This window comes from Tinamus guttatus, unplaced genomic scaffold (genome assembly GCF_059628265.1).
Source record: "Tinamus guttatus ecotype Peru unplaced genomic scaffold, ASM5962826v1 Tinamus_guttatus_pri_ptg001683l, whole genome shotgun sequence".
Classification (NCBI taxonomy): Eukaryota; Metazoa; Chordata; class Aves; order Tinamiformes; family Tinamidae; genus Tinamus; species Tinamus guttatus.
This window is the reverse complement of record NW_028290217.1, coordinates 1-15,539: the sequence shown is the minus strand read 5'-3', so window position 1 is coordinate 15,539 and position 15,539 is coordinate 1. Positions and strand designations below refer to the sequence as shown.

The 15,539-nt window shown below is 59.6% G+C and overlaps 1 protein-coding gene across 1 annotated transcript in view; it reads left to right on the top strand.

Moving 5' to 3' along the window:
• The window catches only part of LOC148590141 (pyruvate carboxylase, mitochondrial-like), a gene marked incomplete at its 3' end in the record, with an annotated part of 44,881 nt that extends 29,573 nt beyond the window's left edge, over positions 1–15,308 (top strand). Inside the window, 7 exon segments of the mRNA XM_088539434.1 lie at positions 2,080–2,301; positions 3,900–4,056; positions 5,970–6,237; positions 8,069–8,318; positions 10,676–10,920; positions 11,425–11,604; positions 15,060–15,308. Of these exon segments, the coding sequence (XP_088395560.1) occupies positions 2,080–2,301; positions 3,900–4,056; positions 5,970–6,237; positions 8,069–8,318; positions 10,676–10,920; positions 11,425–11,604; positions 15,060–15,308 (1,571 nt within the window).
• Between the last annotated feature and the right edge of the window lie 231 nt (positions 15,309–15,539).

Genomic DNA, 15,539 nt, shown 5'->3' with positions numbered 1-15,539 from the left:
ATGCACACACGCGGACATTGCACACTTGCAATGCACTCACAGGGACATTGCACACTCGCAATGCACACACGAGCACCTTGCACTCTTGCAACGCACACACGGGGACATTGCACACTCGCAATGCACACACAGGACATTGCACACTCGCAATGCACACACGAGCACATTGCACTCTCACAATGCACACACAGGACATTGCGCACTCGCAATGCACACCTGAGCACCTTGCACTCTTGCAATGCACACACAGGGACATTGCACGCTTGCAACGCACACACAGGGACATTGCACACTCGCAATGCACGCACGGGGACATTGCACGCTTGCAATGCACTCACAGGGACATTGCACACTTGCAATGCACACACGGGGACATTGCACACTTGCAATGCACACACAGGACATTGCACACTTGCAATGCACACCTGAGCACCTTGCACTCTTGCAACGCACACACGGGGACATTGCACACTTGCAATGCACTCACAGGGACATTGCACGCTTGCAACGCACACACGGGGATATTGCACACTCGCAATGCACACACGGGGACATTGCACACTTGCAATGCACGCACGAGCACGTTGCACTCTTGCAACGCACACACAGGGACATTGCACACTCGCAATGCACACACAGGGACATTGCACGCTTGCAATGCACTCACAGGGACATTGCACACTTGCAATGCACAGACAGGGACATTGCACACTTGCAACGCGCACACACGGGCACATTGCACACTTGCAATGCACACACAGGACATTGCACACTCGCAATGCACACACAGGGACATTGCACGCTTGCAACGCACACACAGGACATTGCACACTTGCAATGCACACACGGGGACATTGCACACTTGCAATGCACTCACAGGCACATTGCCCACTCGCAGTGCACACACAGGACATTGCACACTCGCAATGCACACCTGAGCACCTTGCACTCTTGCAACGCACACACGGGGACATTGCACACTTGCAATGCACTCACAGGGACATTGCACACTTGCAATGCACAGACAGGGACATTGCACACTTGCAACGCGCACACACGGGCACATTGCCCACTTGCAATGCACACACAGGACATTGCACTCTTGCAATGCACACATGGGGACATTGCACACTTGGAATGCGTGCACGAGCACATTGCACTCTTGCAATGCACGCACGAGCATGTTGCACTCTTGCAATGCACACACAGGGACATTGCACACTTGCAACACACACATGGGGACATTGCACACTTGCAACGCACACACGGGGATATTGCACACTTGCAACGCACACATGGTGATATTGCACACTCGCAATGCACACACGGGGACATTGCACACTTGCAATGCATGCACGAGCATGTTGCACACTTGCAATGCAGACCCGGGGACATTGCACACTCGCAATGCACACACAGGACATTGCACACTTGCAATGCATGCACGAGCATGTTGCACACTTGCAATGCAGACCCGGGGACATTGCACACTTGCAATGCACGCACGAGCATGTTGGACACTTGCAATGCATGCACAGGGACATTGCACGCTTGCAATGCACACACAGGACATTGCACACTTGCAATGCACGCACAGGACATTGCACACTTGCAATGCACACATGAGCACCTTGCACTCTTGCAACGCACACACGGGGACATTGCACGCTTGCAACGCACACATGGGGACATTGCACACTTGCAACGCACACACGGGCACATTGCACACTTGCAATGCACACACGGGGATATTGCACACTCGCAATGCACACACAGGACATTGCACACTTGCAATGCACACACGAGCACGTTGCACACTTGCAATGCAGACCCGGGGACATTGCACACTTGCGATGCACGCACGGGGACATTGCACACTCGCAACGCACACATGGGGACATTGCACACTCGCAATGCACACACAGGACATTGCACACTCGCAATGCACACACGAGCACGTTGCACACTTGCAATGCACTTACAGGGACATTGCACACTTGCATCGCGCGCACGGGGGCATTGCACACCTGCATCGCGCGCGTGCCCCCGCCCCGCGTGACGCGCGTGTCCCCCGCGCAGGCTCCCCCCCCGAGGGGCTGCGGCAGGTGCTGCAGCGCGAGGGCCCCGCCGGGTTCGCGCGGGCCGTGCGCGCGCGCCGGGGGCTGCTGCTCACGGACACCACGTTCCGCGACGCCCACCAGTCCCTGCTGGCCACGCGCGTGCGCACGCGGGACCTGGCGCGCGCGGCGCCCTTCGTGGCGCACGCGTTCCCGGGGCTCTACAGCATCGAGAACTGGGGCGGTGAGTGTGCATGGGGGCGGGGCTTGCACGGGGGCGGGGTTTGTACGAGGGGCGGGGCTTGCATGGGGGGGCGGGGTTTGCACGCGTTCCCCGGGCTCTACAGCATCGAGAACTGGGGCGGTGAGTGTGCACGGGGGGCGGGGCTTGCACGAGGGGGCGGGGTTTGCATGGGGGCGGGGCTTGCACGGGGCGGGGTTTGCACGCCTTCCCGGGGCTCTACAGCATCGAGAACTGGGGCGGTGAGTGTGCGCGGGGGGGCGGGGCTTGCACGGGGGGGCGGGGTTTGCATGGGGGCGGGGTTTGCACATGGGAGGGGCTTGCACACGTTCCCGGGGCTCTACAGCATCGAGAACTGGGGCGGTGAGTGCGCACAGGGGGCGGGGTTTGCATGGGGGCGGGGCTTGCATGGGGCGGGGTTTGCACGGGGGCGGGGCTTGCACGGGGGAGGGGCTTGCGCGCGTTCCCCGGGCTCTACAGCATCGAGAACTGGGGCGGTGAGTGTGCGCGGGGGGCGGGGCTTACACGGGGCGGGGTTTGCGTGGGGCGGGGTTTGCACGTGGGAGGGGCTTGCACGGGGGCGGAGCTTGCACGCCTTCCCGGGGCTCTACAGCATCGAGAACTGGGGCGGTGAGTGCATGCCGGGGGCGGGGCTTGCACGAGGGGGCGGGGCTTGCACGGGGAGGGTTGCACGAGGGGGCGGGGTTCGCACGGGGGAGGGGCTTGCGCGCGTTCCCCGGGCTCTACAGCATCGAGAACTGGGGTGGTGAGTGCGCGTGGGGGCGGGGCTTGCACGGGGGCGGGGCTTGCATGAGGGGGGCGGGGCTTGCACGGGGGAGGGGCTTGCATGCATTCCCTGGGCTCTACAGCATCGAGAACTGGGGCGGTGAGTGTGCGCGGGGGCGGGGTTTGCAGGAGGGGGCGGGGTTTGCGCGTGGGAGAGGCTTGCACGAGAGCAGGGTTTGCACGGGGGCGGGGCTTGCACGGGGGCGGGGCTTGCATGTGTTCCCTGGGCTCTACAGCATCGAGAACCGGGGCGGTGAGCGGGCACCGGGGGGCGGGGCTTGCACAAGGGGGCGGGGCTTGCACAGGAGGGGGTTGGAGGTTGCAAGGGGGTTGGGGGGTTGCCAGAGGGCGGGGCTTGCGGCGGGGGCGGGGCTTGTGCAAGGGGGCGGGGCTTGCACACCTTCCCCAGGCTCTACAGCATCGCGAACTGGGGCAGTGAGCGCAAGGGGGGCGGGGCTTGCCCGAGGGGGGCGGGGCTTGCACGAGGAATAGGGCTTGCACGAAGGGGCGGGGCTTGCACAAGGGGTGTGGCTTGCACGAGGAGTGGGGTTTGCACAAGTAGGGGCGGGGCTTGCAAGAGTGGGTGGGGCTTGCACGAGGAGGGAGGCTCCCTGGGGTCTGTGCAAGGGGCGGGGCTTCCACAAGGGGCGGGGCTTGCGGGAGGGGGTGGGGCTTACAGGAGGGGTGGGGCTTGCACAAGAAGGGGCGGGGCTTGCAGCGGGGAGCTATTGGGGCGGGGCCTGTGGGCGTGTCCGCCCCCGGGGGGGCGTGGCCGCGGCAGGAGAGGCGGGGCCATGGCCGTGTCCCGCCCCCAGGTGCCACCTTCGACGTCGCCATGCGCTTCCTGCACGAGTGTCCCTGGGAGCGGCTGCGCGTCCTGCGCCAGCTGGTCCCCAACGTCCCCTTCCAGATGCTGCTGCGCGGGGCCAACGCCGTGGGCTACACCAACTACCCCGACAACGTGGTCTACAAGTGGGGACAATGGGGACATGGGGGGCATTGGGGACATGCAGGACATGGGGACACTGCGGGGACATGGGGACATTGGGGACATGGGGACATTGTGGGGACATGGGGACATTGGGGACATTGGGGACAAGGGGGACATCGGGGCCAACGCCGTGGGCTACACCAACTACCCCGACAACGTGGTCTACAAGTGGGGACATTGTGGGGACATGGGGACATGGGGACATTGTGGGGACATGGGGACATTGGGGACATTGGGGACATGGGGACATTGTGGGGACATGGGGATCATGGGGACATTGGGGACATGGGGGCCAACGCCGTGGGCTACACCAACTACCCCGACAACGTGGTCTACAAGTGGGGACATTGTGGGGACATGGGGACACTGTGGGGACATGGGGGACATGGGGACATTGTGGGGACATTGGGGACACTGCGGGGACATGGGGGACATGGGGACATGGGGGCCAACGCCGTGGGCTACACCAACTACCCCGACAACGTGGTCTACAAGTGGGGACATTGTGGGGACATTGGGGACATTGTGGGGACATGGGGACACTGTGGGGACATGGGGGACATGGGGACATTGGGGACATGGGGACATTGTGGGGACATGGGGATCATGGGGACATTGGGGACATGGGGGCCAACGCCGTGGGCTACACCAACTACCCCAACAACGTGGTCTACAAGTGGGGACATTGTGGGGACATTGGGGACACTGTGGGGACATGGGGGACATTGTGGGGACACTGGGGACACGGGGACATTGGGGACATTGGGGACATTGGGGGCATGGGGACATGGGGGACATGGGGATATTGGGGACATTTGGGACATTGGGGCCAACGCCGTGGGCTACACCAACTACCCCGACAACGTGGTCTACAAGTGGGGACATTGTGGGGACATTGGGGACATTGTGGGGACAGGGGGACACTGCGGGGACATGGGGGACATGGGGACATTGGGGACATGGGGGCCAACGCCGTGGGCTACACCAACTACCCCAACAACGTGGTCTACAAGTGGGGACATTGGGGATATTGGGGACGTTGGGGACACTGTGGGGACATGGGGACATTGTGGACATGGGGGCCAACGCCGTGGGCTACACCAACTACCCCGACAATGTGGTCTACAAGTGGGGACAGGGGGACATGGGGGACATGGGGGGCATGGCGGGCATGGGGACACTGTGGGGACATGGGGACTCCCATAACCCCCACAACCCCATTGAGTCGCCTGTCCCCAGTATCCCCTCGCTGTCCTCAATGTCCCCGTGGTGTCCCCGTGTCCCCACCATGTCCCCATGTCCCCAAATAAGTCGCATATCCCCGGTATCCCCCCGACGTCCCCAACGTCCCCGTGACGTCCCCGATGTCCCCAGGTTCTGCGAGGAGGCGGTGGCCGCCGGCATGGACGTGTCCCCATGTCCCCACCATGTCCCCATGTCCCCACCATGTCCCCATAACCCAAATAACCCCATTGAGTCGCATATCCCCGATATCCCCCCGACGTCCCCAACGTCCCCGTGACGTCCCCGACGTCCCCAGGTTCTGCGAGGAGGCGGTGGCCGCCGGCATGGACGTGTCCCCATGTCCCCACCATGTCCCCATGTCCCCACCATGTCCCCATAACCCAAATAACCCCATTGAGTCGCATATCCCCGGTATCCCCCCGACGTCCCCAACGTCCCCGTGACGTCCCTGATGTCCCCAGGTTCTGCGAGGAGGCGGTGGCCGCCGGCATGGACGTGTCCCCATGTCCCCATGGACGTGTCCCCATGTCCCCACCATGTCCCCATGTCCCCACCATGTCCCCATAACCCAAATAACCCCATTGAGTCGCATATCCCCGGTATCCCCCCGACGTCCCCAACGTCCCCGTGACGTCCCCAATGTCCCCAGGTTCTGCGAGGAGGCGGTGGCCGCCGGCATGGACATCTTCCGCGTCTTCGACGCGCTCAACTACGTGCCCAGCCTGCGCGTGGGGCTGGAGGCGGCCGGGCGCGCGGGCGGCGTCGTCGAGGCCGCCATGTCCTACACGGGGGACGTGGCGGCCACCGAGGCCACCAAGGCCAGCGGCGCCTCCGGCCGCTCCCGCTACGGCCTCGACTACTACCTGGGCCTGGCCCAGGAGCTGGTGGCCGCCGGCGCCCACGTGCTCTGCATTAAGGTATAGGGGATATAGGGGGGTATAGGGAGGTATAGGGGGGTATAGACCCAAGACCTCCCCCCCAAGACCTCCCAATGTCCCCAACATCCCCCAGTGTCCCCAAGACCGTCCCAAAGAGCCCAAGACTCTCCCAATGTCCCCAATGTCCCCAAGTCCCAATGTCCCCAATGTCCCCAAGACCCTCCTGATGTCCCCAAGACCCTCCCACGTCCCCAATGACCCCAAGACCCTCCTGACGTCCCCAGTGTCCTCAGGACCCTCCCAACATCCTCACGCCCCTTCCAACATCCCCAACATCCCCAAGACCCTCTCAACATCCCCAAGACCCTCCCAGCATCCCCAATGACCCCAAGACCTTCCTGACGTCCCCAAGACCCTCCCAAGATCCCCAACACCCCCAAGACCCTCCCAACATCCCCAATGACCCCAAGACCCTCCCAACATCCCCAGTGACCCTCCCAACATCTCCAACGTCCCCAAGACCCTCCCAACATCCCCAAAACCCTCCAAACATCCCCATGACCCCAAGACCCTCCCAACATCCCCAAAGATCCTCCCAACATCCCCATGACCCCAAGACCCTCCCCACATCCCCAGTGACCCTCCCAATATCTCCAACGTCCCCAAGACCCTCCCAACATCCCCAAAACCCTCCAAACATCCCCATGACCCCAAGACCCTCCCCACATCCCCAATGACCCTCCCAACATCTCCAACATCCCCAAGACCCTCCCCACATCCCCAATGACCCTCCCAACATCTCCAATGACCCGAAGACCTTCCTGACATCCCCAAGACCCTCCCAACATCCCCAATGACCCTCCCAACATCCCCAATGACCCCAAGACCCTCCCAACATCCCCAAGACGCTCCCAACATCCCCAATGACCCTCCCAACATCTCCAACGTCCCCAAGACCCTCCCAACACCCCCGATGACCCCAAGACCCTCCCAACATCCCCAATGACCCTCTCAATATCTCCAACATCTCAAATGACCCTCCCAACATCCCCAAGACCTTCCCAAAATCCCCAATGATCCTCCCAACATCTCCAATGTCCCCAAGACCTTCCTAACATCCCCAATGATCCTCCCAACATCTCCAATGTCCCCAAGACCTTCCTAACATCCCCAATGATCCTCCCAACATCTCCAACGTCCCCAAGACCCTCCCAACATCCCCAATGACCCCAAGACCCTCCCAACATCCCCAAGACCCTCCCAACGTCCCCAAGACCCTCCCAACATCCCCAATGACCCCAAGACCCTCCCAACATCCCCAAAGACCCTCCCAACATCCCCATGACCCCAAGACCCTCCCAACATCCCCAATGACCCTCCCAACATCTCCAACGTCACCAAGACCCTCCCAACATCCCCAATGACCCCCCCAACATCCCCATGACCCCAAGACCCTCCCAACCTCGCCAATGACCCTCCCAACATCTCCAATGACCCTCCCAACATCCCCAACATCCCCAAAGATCCTCCCAACATCCCCAATGACCCCAAGACCCTCCCAACATCCCCAAGACCCTCCCAACATCCCCAATGACCCTCCCAACATCTCCAACATCCCCAAGACCCTCCCAACACCCCCAATGACCCCAAGACCTTCCTGACATCCTCAAGACCCTCCCAACATCCCCAAGACCCTCCCAACGTCCCTAATGACCTCCCAACATCTCCAACATCCCCAAGACTCTCTCAACATCCCCAATGACCCTCTCAACATCCCCAAGACCTTCCCAACGTCCCCAATGATCCTCCCAACATCTCCAATGTCCCCAAGACCTTCCTGACGTCCCCGACGTCCCCATGTCCCCCACAGGACATGGCGGGGCTGCTGACGCCGGCGTCGGCGACGCTGCTGGTGGGCGCCCTGCGCGAGCGCTTCCCGGACGTCCCGCTGCACGTGCACAGCCACGACACGGCGGGCGCCGCCGTGGCCGCCATGTTGGCGGCCGCCGCCGCCGGCGCCGACGTGGTGGACGTGGCCGTCGACTCCATGGCCGGCATGACCTCGCAGCCCAGCATGGGCGCCGTGGTGGCCTGCGCGCGCGGCACCCCCCTCGACACCGGTGAGTGTCCCCCGGGGGGCAATGGCTTCATTGTCACCTTCGTACTTGTGGTCCCCATGGTCCCTATGGTCCCCGTCCATATGGTCCCCATGATCCCCGTCTTCATGCTCTTCATGGTCCCCATGTTCCCTATCCCCATGTTCCTCATGGTTATCACCTCCATGGTCTTCATGGTGCCCATCTTCATGGTCCTTGTGGTCCCCATGGTCCCTATCCCCATGGTGCCCATCTTCATGGTACTTGTGGTTCCCATGGTCCCTATGGTCCTTGTCCATATTGTCCCCATGATCCCCGTCTTCATGGTCCCCATGGTCCCCATGTTCCCTCTCCCCATGTTCCTCATGGTTATCACCTCCATGGTCTTCATGGTGCCCATCTTCATGGTCCTTGTGGTCCCCATGGTCCCTATGGTCCTCGTCCATATGGTCCCCATGATCCCCGTCTTCATGCTCTTCATGGTCCCCATGTTCCCTATCCCCATGTTCCTCATGGTTATCACCTCCATGGTCTTCATGGTGCCCATCTTCATGGTCCTTGTGGTCCCCATGGTCCCTATCCCCATGGTGCCCATCTTCATGGTACTTGTGGTCCCCGTGGTCCCTATGGTCCTCGTCCATATGGTCCCCATGATCCCCGTCTTCATGGTCTTCATGGTCCCCATGTTCCCTCTCCCCATGTTCCTCATGGTTATCACCTCCATGGTCTTCATGGTGCCCATCTTCATGGTCCTTGTGGTCCCCATGATCCCTATGGTCCTCGTCCATGTGGTCCCCATGATCCCCGTCTTCATGCTCTTCATGGTCTCCATGTTCCCTATCGCCATGTTCCTCATGGTTATCACCTCCATGGTCTTCATGGTGCCCATCTTCATGGTACTTGTGGTCTCCATGGTCCCTATGGTCCTCGTCCACATGTTCCCCATGATCCCCGTCTTCATGGTCCCCATGTTCCCTATCCCCATGTTCCTCATGGTTATCACCTCCATGGTCTTCATGGTGCCCGTCTTCATGGTGCTTGTGGTCCCCTTGGTCCTTGTGGTGCCCATCTCCATGTTCCCTATGTTCCCCACGGTCCCCGTGGCCCTCATCTCCATGGTCCTCCTGTTCCTCATGTTCCCAATGGACCCCATGGCCATCCTACTGCCCATCCCCATATTCCCCATGGTCCCCATGGTCCTCATGGTGCCCATCTCCATGATCCCCATGGTCCCCGTGGCCCTCATCTCTATGGTCCTCCTGTTCCTCATGTTCCCAATGGATCCCGTGGCCATCCTGCTGCCCATCCCCATGTTCCCCATGATCCTCATGGTGCCCATTTCCATGTTCCCCATGATACCCATGGTACCCATGTTCCCCATGGTCCTCATGGTGCCCATCTCCATGTTCCCCATGGTCCTCATGGTGCCCATCTCCATGTTCCCTATGTTCCCCACGGTCCCCGTGGCCCTCATCTCCATGGTCCTCCTGTTCCTCATGTTCCTAATGGACCCCATGGCCATCCTGCTGCCCATCCCCATGTTCCCCATGATCCTTATGGTGCCCATCTCCATGTTCCCCATGTCCCCATGTTCCCCATGGCCCCATGGTCCTCATGGTGCCCATCTCCATGATCCCCATGGTCCCCGTGGCCCTCATCTCCATGGTCCTCCTGTTCCTCATGTTCCCAATGGATCCCATGGCCATCCTGCTGCCCATCCCCATGTTCCCCATGATCCTCATGGTGCCCATCTCCATGTTCCCCATGATCCCCATGGTACCCATGTTCCCCATGGTCCTCATGGTGCCCATCTCCATGTTCCCTATGTTCCCCATGGTCCCCGTGGCCCTCATCTCCATGGTCCTCCTGTTCCTCATGTTCCTAATGGACCCCATGGCCATCCTGCTGCCCATCCCCATGTTCCCCATGATCCTTATGGTGCCCATCTCCATGTTCCCCATGATCCCCATGGTACCCATGTTCCCCATGGTCCTCATGGTGCCCATCTCCATGTTCCCTATGTTCCCCATGGTCCCCGTGGCCCTCATCTCCATGGTCCTCCTGTTCCTCATGTTCCTAATGGACCCCATGGCCATCCTGCTGCCCATCCCCATGTTCCCCATGATCCTTATGGTGCCCACCCCTCCATGTTCCCCATGTCCTCATGGTGCCCATCTCCATGGTCCCCATGGTCCCCATGGCCCTCATCTCCATGGTCCTCCTGTTCCTCATGTTCCCAATGGATCCCATGGCCATCCTGCTGCCCATCCCCATGTTCCCCGTGGTCCTCCCATTGCCCATCCCCACATTCCCTGTGTCCCCCCCCGCTCCCCGTGTCCCTCTCGCCCTCCACGTTCCCGACATTCCCGATATTCCGGCAGGGATCGCGCTGGAGCGCGTCTTCGAGTACAGCGAGTACTGGGAGGCGGCGCGCGGGCTCTACGCGCCCTTCGACTGCACGGCCACCATGAAGTCGGGCAACGCCGACGTCTACGAGAATGAGATCCCCGGCGGCCAGTACACGAACCTGCACTTCCAGGCCCACAGCATGGGGCTAGGCCACAAGTTCAAGGAGGTCAAGAAGGCCTACGTGGAGGCCAACAAGATCCTGGGGGACCTCATCAAGGTGGGGACATGGGGACCTCATAGGGGACATGGGGAGGGTCCCCATTGGGATGGTCCCTATGGGGATGGTCCCCATTGGGATGGTCCCCATTGGGGTGGTCCCAATGGGGCTGGGCCACAAGTTCAAGGAGGTCAAGAAGGCCTATGTGGAGGCCAATAAGATCCTCGGGGACCTCATCAAGGTGGGGACATGGGGACCTCATAGGGGACATGGGGAGGGTCCCCATTGAGATGGTCCCCATTGGGATGGTCCCCATTGGGATGGTCCCCATTGGGGTGGTCCCCATGGGGCTGGCCCACAAGTTCAAGGAGGTCAAGAAGGCCTACGTGGAGGCCAACAAGCACAGCCATGGGTATCACGGTGACACTGGGGTGTCACCATAGGGCATGTCCAGGTGTCACAGTGTCACCATAGGGCATGTCCAGGTGTCACAGCGTCACCGCAGCACAACCGCGGGTGACAGCGGGTGCCAGCGAGTGACAGCGGGTGCTCCCGGTGCCGCAGGTGACGCCGACGTCCAAGGTGGTGGGCGACCTGGCGCAGTTCATGGTGCAGAACGGGCTCTCCCGCGCCGAGGTGGAGGAGCGGGCGGACGAGCTCTCCTTCCCGCGCTCCGTCGTGGAATTCCTGCAGGGACACATCGGCGTCCCGCCCGGAGGCTTCCCGGAGCCCTTCCGCTCCCGGGTGCGGAGCCGCCGGGCGCCGGGAGGCGCTGGGATGCGCTCGGAGGGGATTGGGATAGACTGGGAGGGGATTGGGATAGATTGGGATGCGCTGGGAGGGGAGTGGGATAGACTGGGATAGGCTGGGGGGGGATTGGGATAGACTGGGAGGCACTCGGATAGACTGGGAGGCACTTGGAGGGGATTGGGATAGACTGGGAGGGGAGTGGGATAGACTGGGAGGTGCTGGGAGGGGATTGGGATAGACTGGGATAGACTGGGAGGGGAGTGGGATAGACTGGGATACACTAGGAGGGGATTGGGATAGACTGGGATGGATTGGGAGGGGATTGGGATAGACTGGGAGGCACTGGGATAGACTGGGAGGCACTGGGAGGGGATTGGGATAGACTGGGAGGGGAGTGGGATAGACTGGGAGGTGCTGGGAGGGGATTGGGATAGACTGGGTTAGACTGGGAAGGGATTGGGATAGACTGGGATAGACTGGGAGGGGAGTGGGATAGACTGGGATACACTAGGAGGGGATTGGGATAGACTGGGATGGATTGGGAGGGGATTGGGAGGCACTGGGATAGATTGGGATGCGCTGGGAGGGGATTGGGATAGACTGGGATAGGCTGGGAGGGGATTGGGATAGACTGGGAGGGGAGTGGGATAGACTGGGAGGTGCTGGGAGGGGATTGGGATAGACTGGGATAGACTGGGAAGGGATTGGGATAGACTGGGATAGACTGGGAGGGGAGTGGGATAGACTGGGGTAGGCTGGGATGGATTGGGATAGACTGGGAGGCACTGGGAGGGGATTGGGATAGACTGGGATAGGCTGGGAGGGGATTGGGATAGACTGGGAGGCACTGGGATAGAATGGGATACATTGAGATACACTGGGAGGGGATTGGGATAGACTGGGATAGGCTGGGAGGGGATTGGGATAGACTGGGAGGCACTGGGATAGAATGGGATACATTGAGATACACTGGGAGGGGATTGGGATAGACTGGGAGGCACTGGGAGGGGATTGGGATAGACTGGGAGGCACTGGGATAGAATGGGATACATTGAGATACACTGGGAGGGGATTGGGATAGACTGGGAGGCACTGGGAGGGGATTGGGATAGACTGGGAGGCACTGGGATAGAATGGGATACATTGAGATACACTGGGAGGGGATTGGGATAGACTGGGAGGCTCTGGGAGGGGATTGGGATAGACTGGGAGGCACTGGGATAGAATGGGATACATTGAGATACACTGGGAGGGGATTGGGATAGACTGGGAGACGCTGGGATGGATTGGGAGGGCATTGGGAAGCACTGGGATAGACTGGGATAGATGGGAAGGAGATTGGGGTAGACTGGGATAGACTGGGAGGCGCTGGGATGGATTGGGAGGGCATTGGGAGGCACTGGGATAGACTGGGATACACTGGGAAGGGACAATTATGACAGTGATGGCGACAGTGACAGTGACAATGGCAGGGTGACAATGACAATGATGGTGACACTGCCGGTGATGATGACAGTGACGGTGACAATGACAGTGCCAGTGATGGTGACGATGACAATGATGGTGACAATGACAGTGACAGTGACAGTGACGATGACAATGACGGTGATGATGACGGTGGCAGTGACAATGATGGTGACGATGACGGTGACAATTATGATGACAATTACGGTGACAATTATGACAGTGACGGTGACAATGACAATGACGGTGATGATGACGGTTACAGCGACAATGACGGTGACAATGACAATGATGGTGACAGTGCCGGTGACGATGACAATGACGGTGACGATGACAATGACAATGACGGTGACAGTGATGGTGACGATGACAATGACGGTGACAATGACAGTGACAGTGACGGTGACAATGACATTGACGGTGACAATAACAATGATGGTGATAATGATGGTGACGATGACAATGACGGTGACGATGATGGTTACAGTGACAATGACGGTGATGATGACAAGGATGGTGACAATGATGGTGACAATGACAGTGACACTGATGGTCACAATGATGGTGATGGTGACGGTGACAATTACACTGACAATTACACTGACAATTATGACAGTGATGGCGACAGTGACAGTGACAATGACAGTGAGGGTGACAATGACGATGATGGTGACGATGACAATGACAGTGATGGTGACAATAACGGTGACAATGACAATGACGATGACAATGACGGTGACAGTGCCGGTGACGATGACAATGACGGTGACGATGACAGTGGCGGTGACAATGACATTGACGGTGGCAATGACAATGACGGTGACAATGATGGTGACAATGACAATGACGTGACGATGACGGTGACGGTGACGATGACAGTGATGGTGACAGTGACCGTGACGATGACGGTGACAATTACGGTGACAATTATGACAGTGACGGTGACAATGACAATGACGATGACGGTGACAATGACGGTGACGATGACGGTGGCGATGACAATGCCGGAGACGATGACAATGACGGTGACAATGACGATGACGATGACGATGATGATGACAGTGGCGGTGACAATGACATTGACGGTGGCAATGACAATGACAGTGACAATGATGGTGACAGTGACAATGACGTGACGATGACGGTGACGGTGACGATGACAGTGATGGTGACAGTGACCGTGACGATGACGGTGACAATTACGGTGACAATTATGACAGTGATGGTGACAATGACAATGACGATGACGGTGACAATGACAATGACGGTGACGATGACGGTGGCGATGACAATGACGGCGACGATGACAATGACGATGACAGTGGCGGTGACGATGACATTGACGGTGGCAATGACGATGACGGTGACGATGACAGTGGCGATGACAATGACGGTGACGATGACAATGACGGTGACGATGACAATGACGATGACGATGACGGTGACAGTGCCGGTGACGATGACAATGACGGTGACGATGACAGTGGCGGTGACAATGACATTGACGGTGGCAATGACAATGACAATGATGGTGACAATGACAATGACGTGACGATGACAGTGACGGTGACGATGACAGTGATGGTGACAGTGACCGTGACGATGATGGTGACAATTACGGTGACAATTATGACAGTGACGGTGACAATGACGATGACGGTGACAATGACGATGACGACGATGACAGTGATGGTGACAATGACGGTGACAATGACAATGACGTGACGATGACAGTGGCGGTGACAATGACATTGGCGGTGGCAATGACGATGACGGTGACGATGACGGTGGCGATGACAATGACGGTGACGATGACAATGACGGTGACAATGACGATGACAATGACGGTGACAATGCCGGTGACGATGACAATGACGGTGACGATGACAGTGGCGGTGACGATGACATTGACGGTGACAATGACAATGACAATGACAATGACGGTGACAATGACAATGCCGGTGACGATGCCGATGCCGCTGCAGGTGCTCAAGGACCTCCCGCGCGTGTCCGGCCGCCCCGGCGCGTCGCTCCCGCCCCTGGATTTCGCGGCGCTTTCCCGGGATTTGGCCGCGCGCGACGGGGCGGCGCCGGCGCCGCACGAGCTGCTCTCGGCCGCGCTCTACCCGGACGTGTACGGGAAGTTCCGCAGCTTCCGCGCCGCCTTCGGGCCCGTCCACGTCCTGCACACGCGGCTCTTCCTGGAAGGACCCGCGCTCGGGGAGGAGTTCGAGGTGCGATGGGAAACGGGGGGGAAACGGGGGGGAAATGGGTGGGAAAACGGGGGGAAATTGGGGGGAAATGGGAGGGGAAACGGGGGGAAATGGGAGGGAAAACGGGGAAACGGGGGGGAAAATTGGGGGGAAATGGGCGGGAAATGGGTGGGAAAACGGGGGAAATGGGCGGGGAAACGGGGAAATTGGGGGGAAATGGGAGGGGAAACAGGGGGGAAAACAGGGAAAACC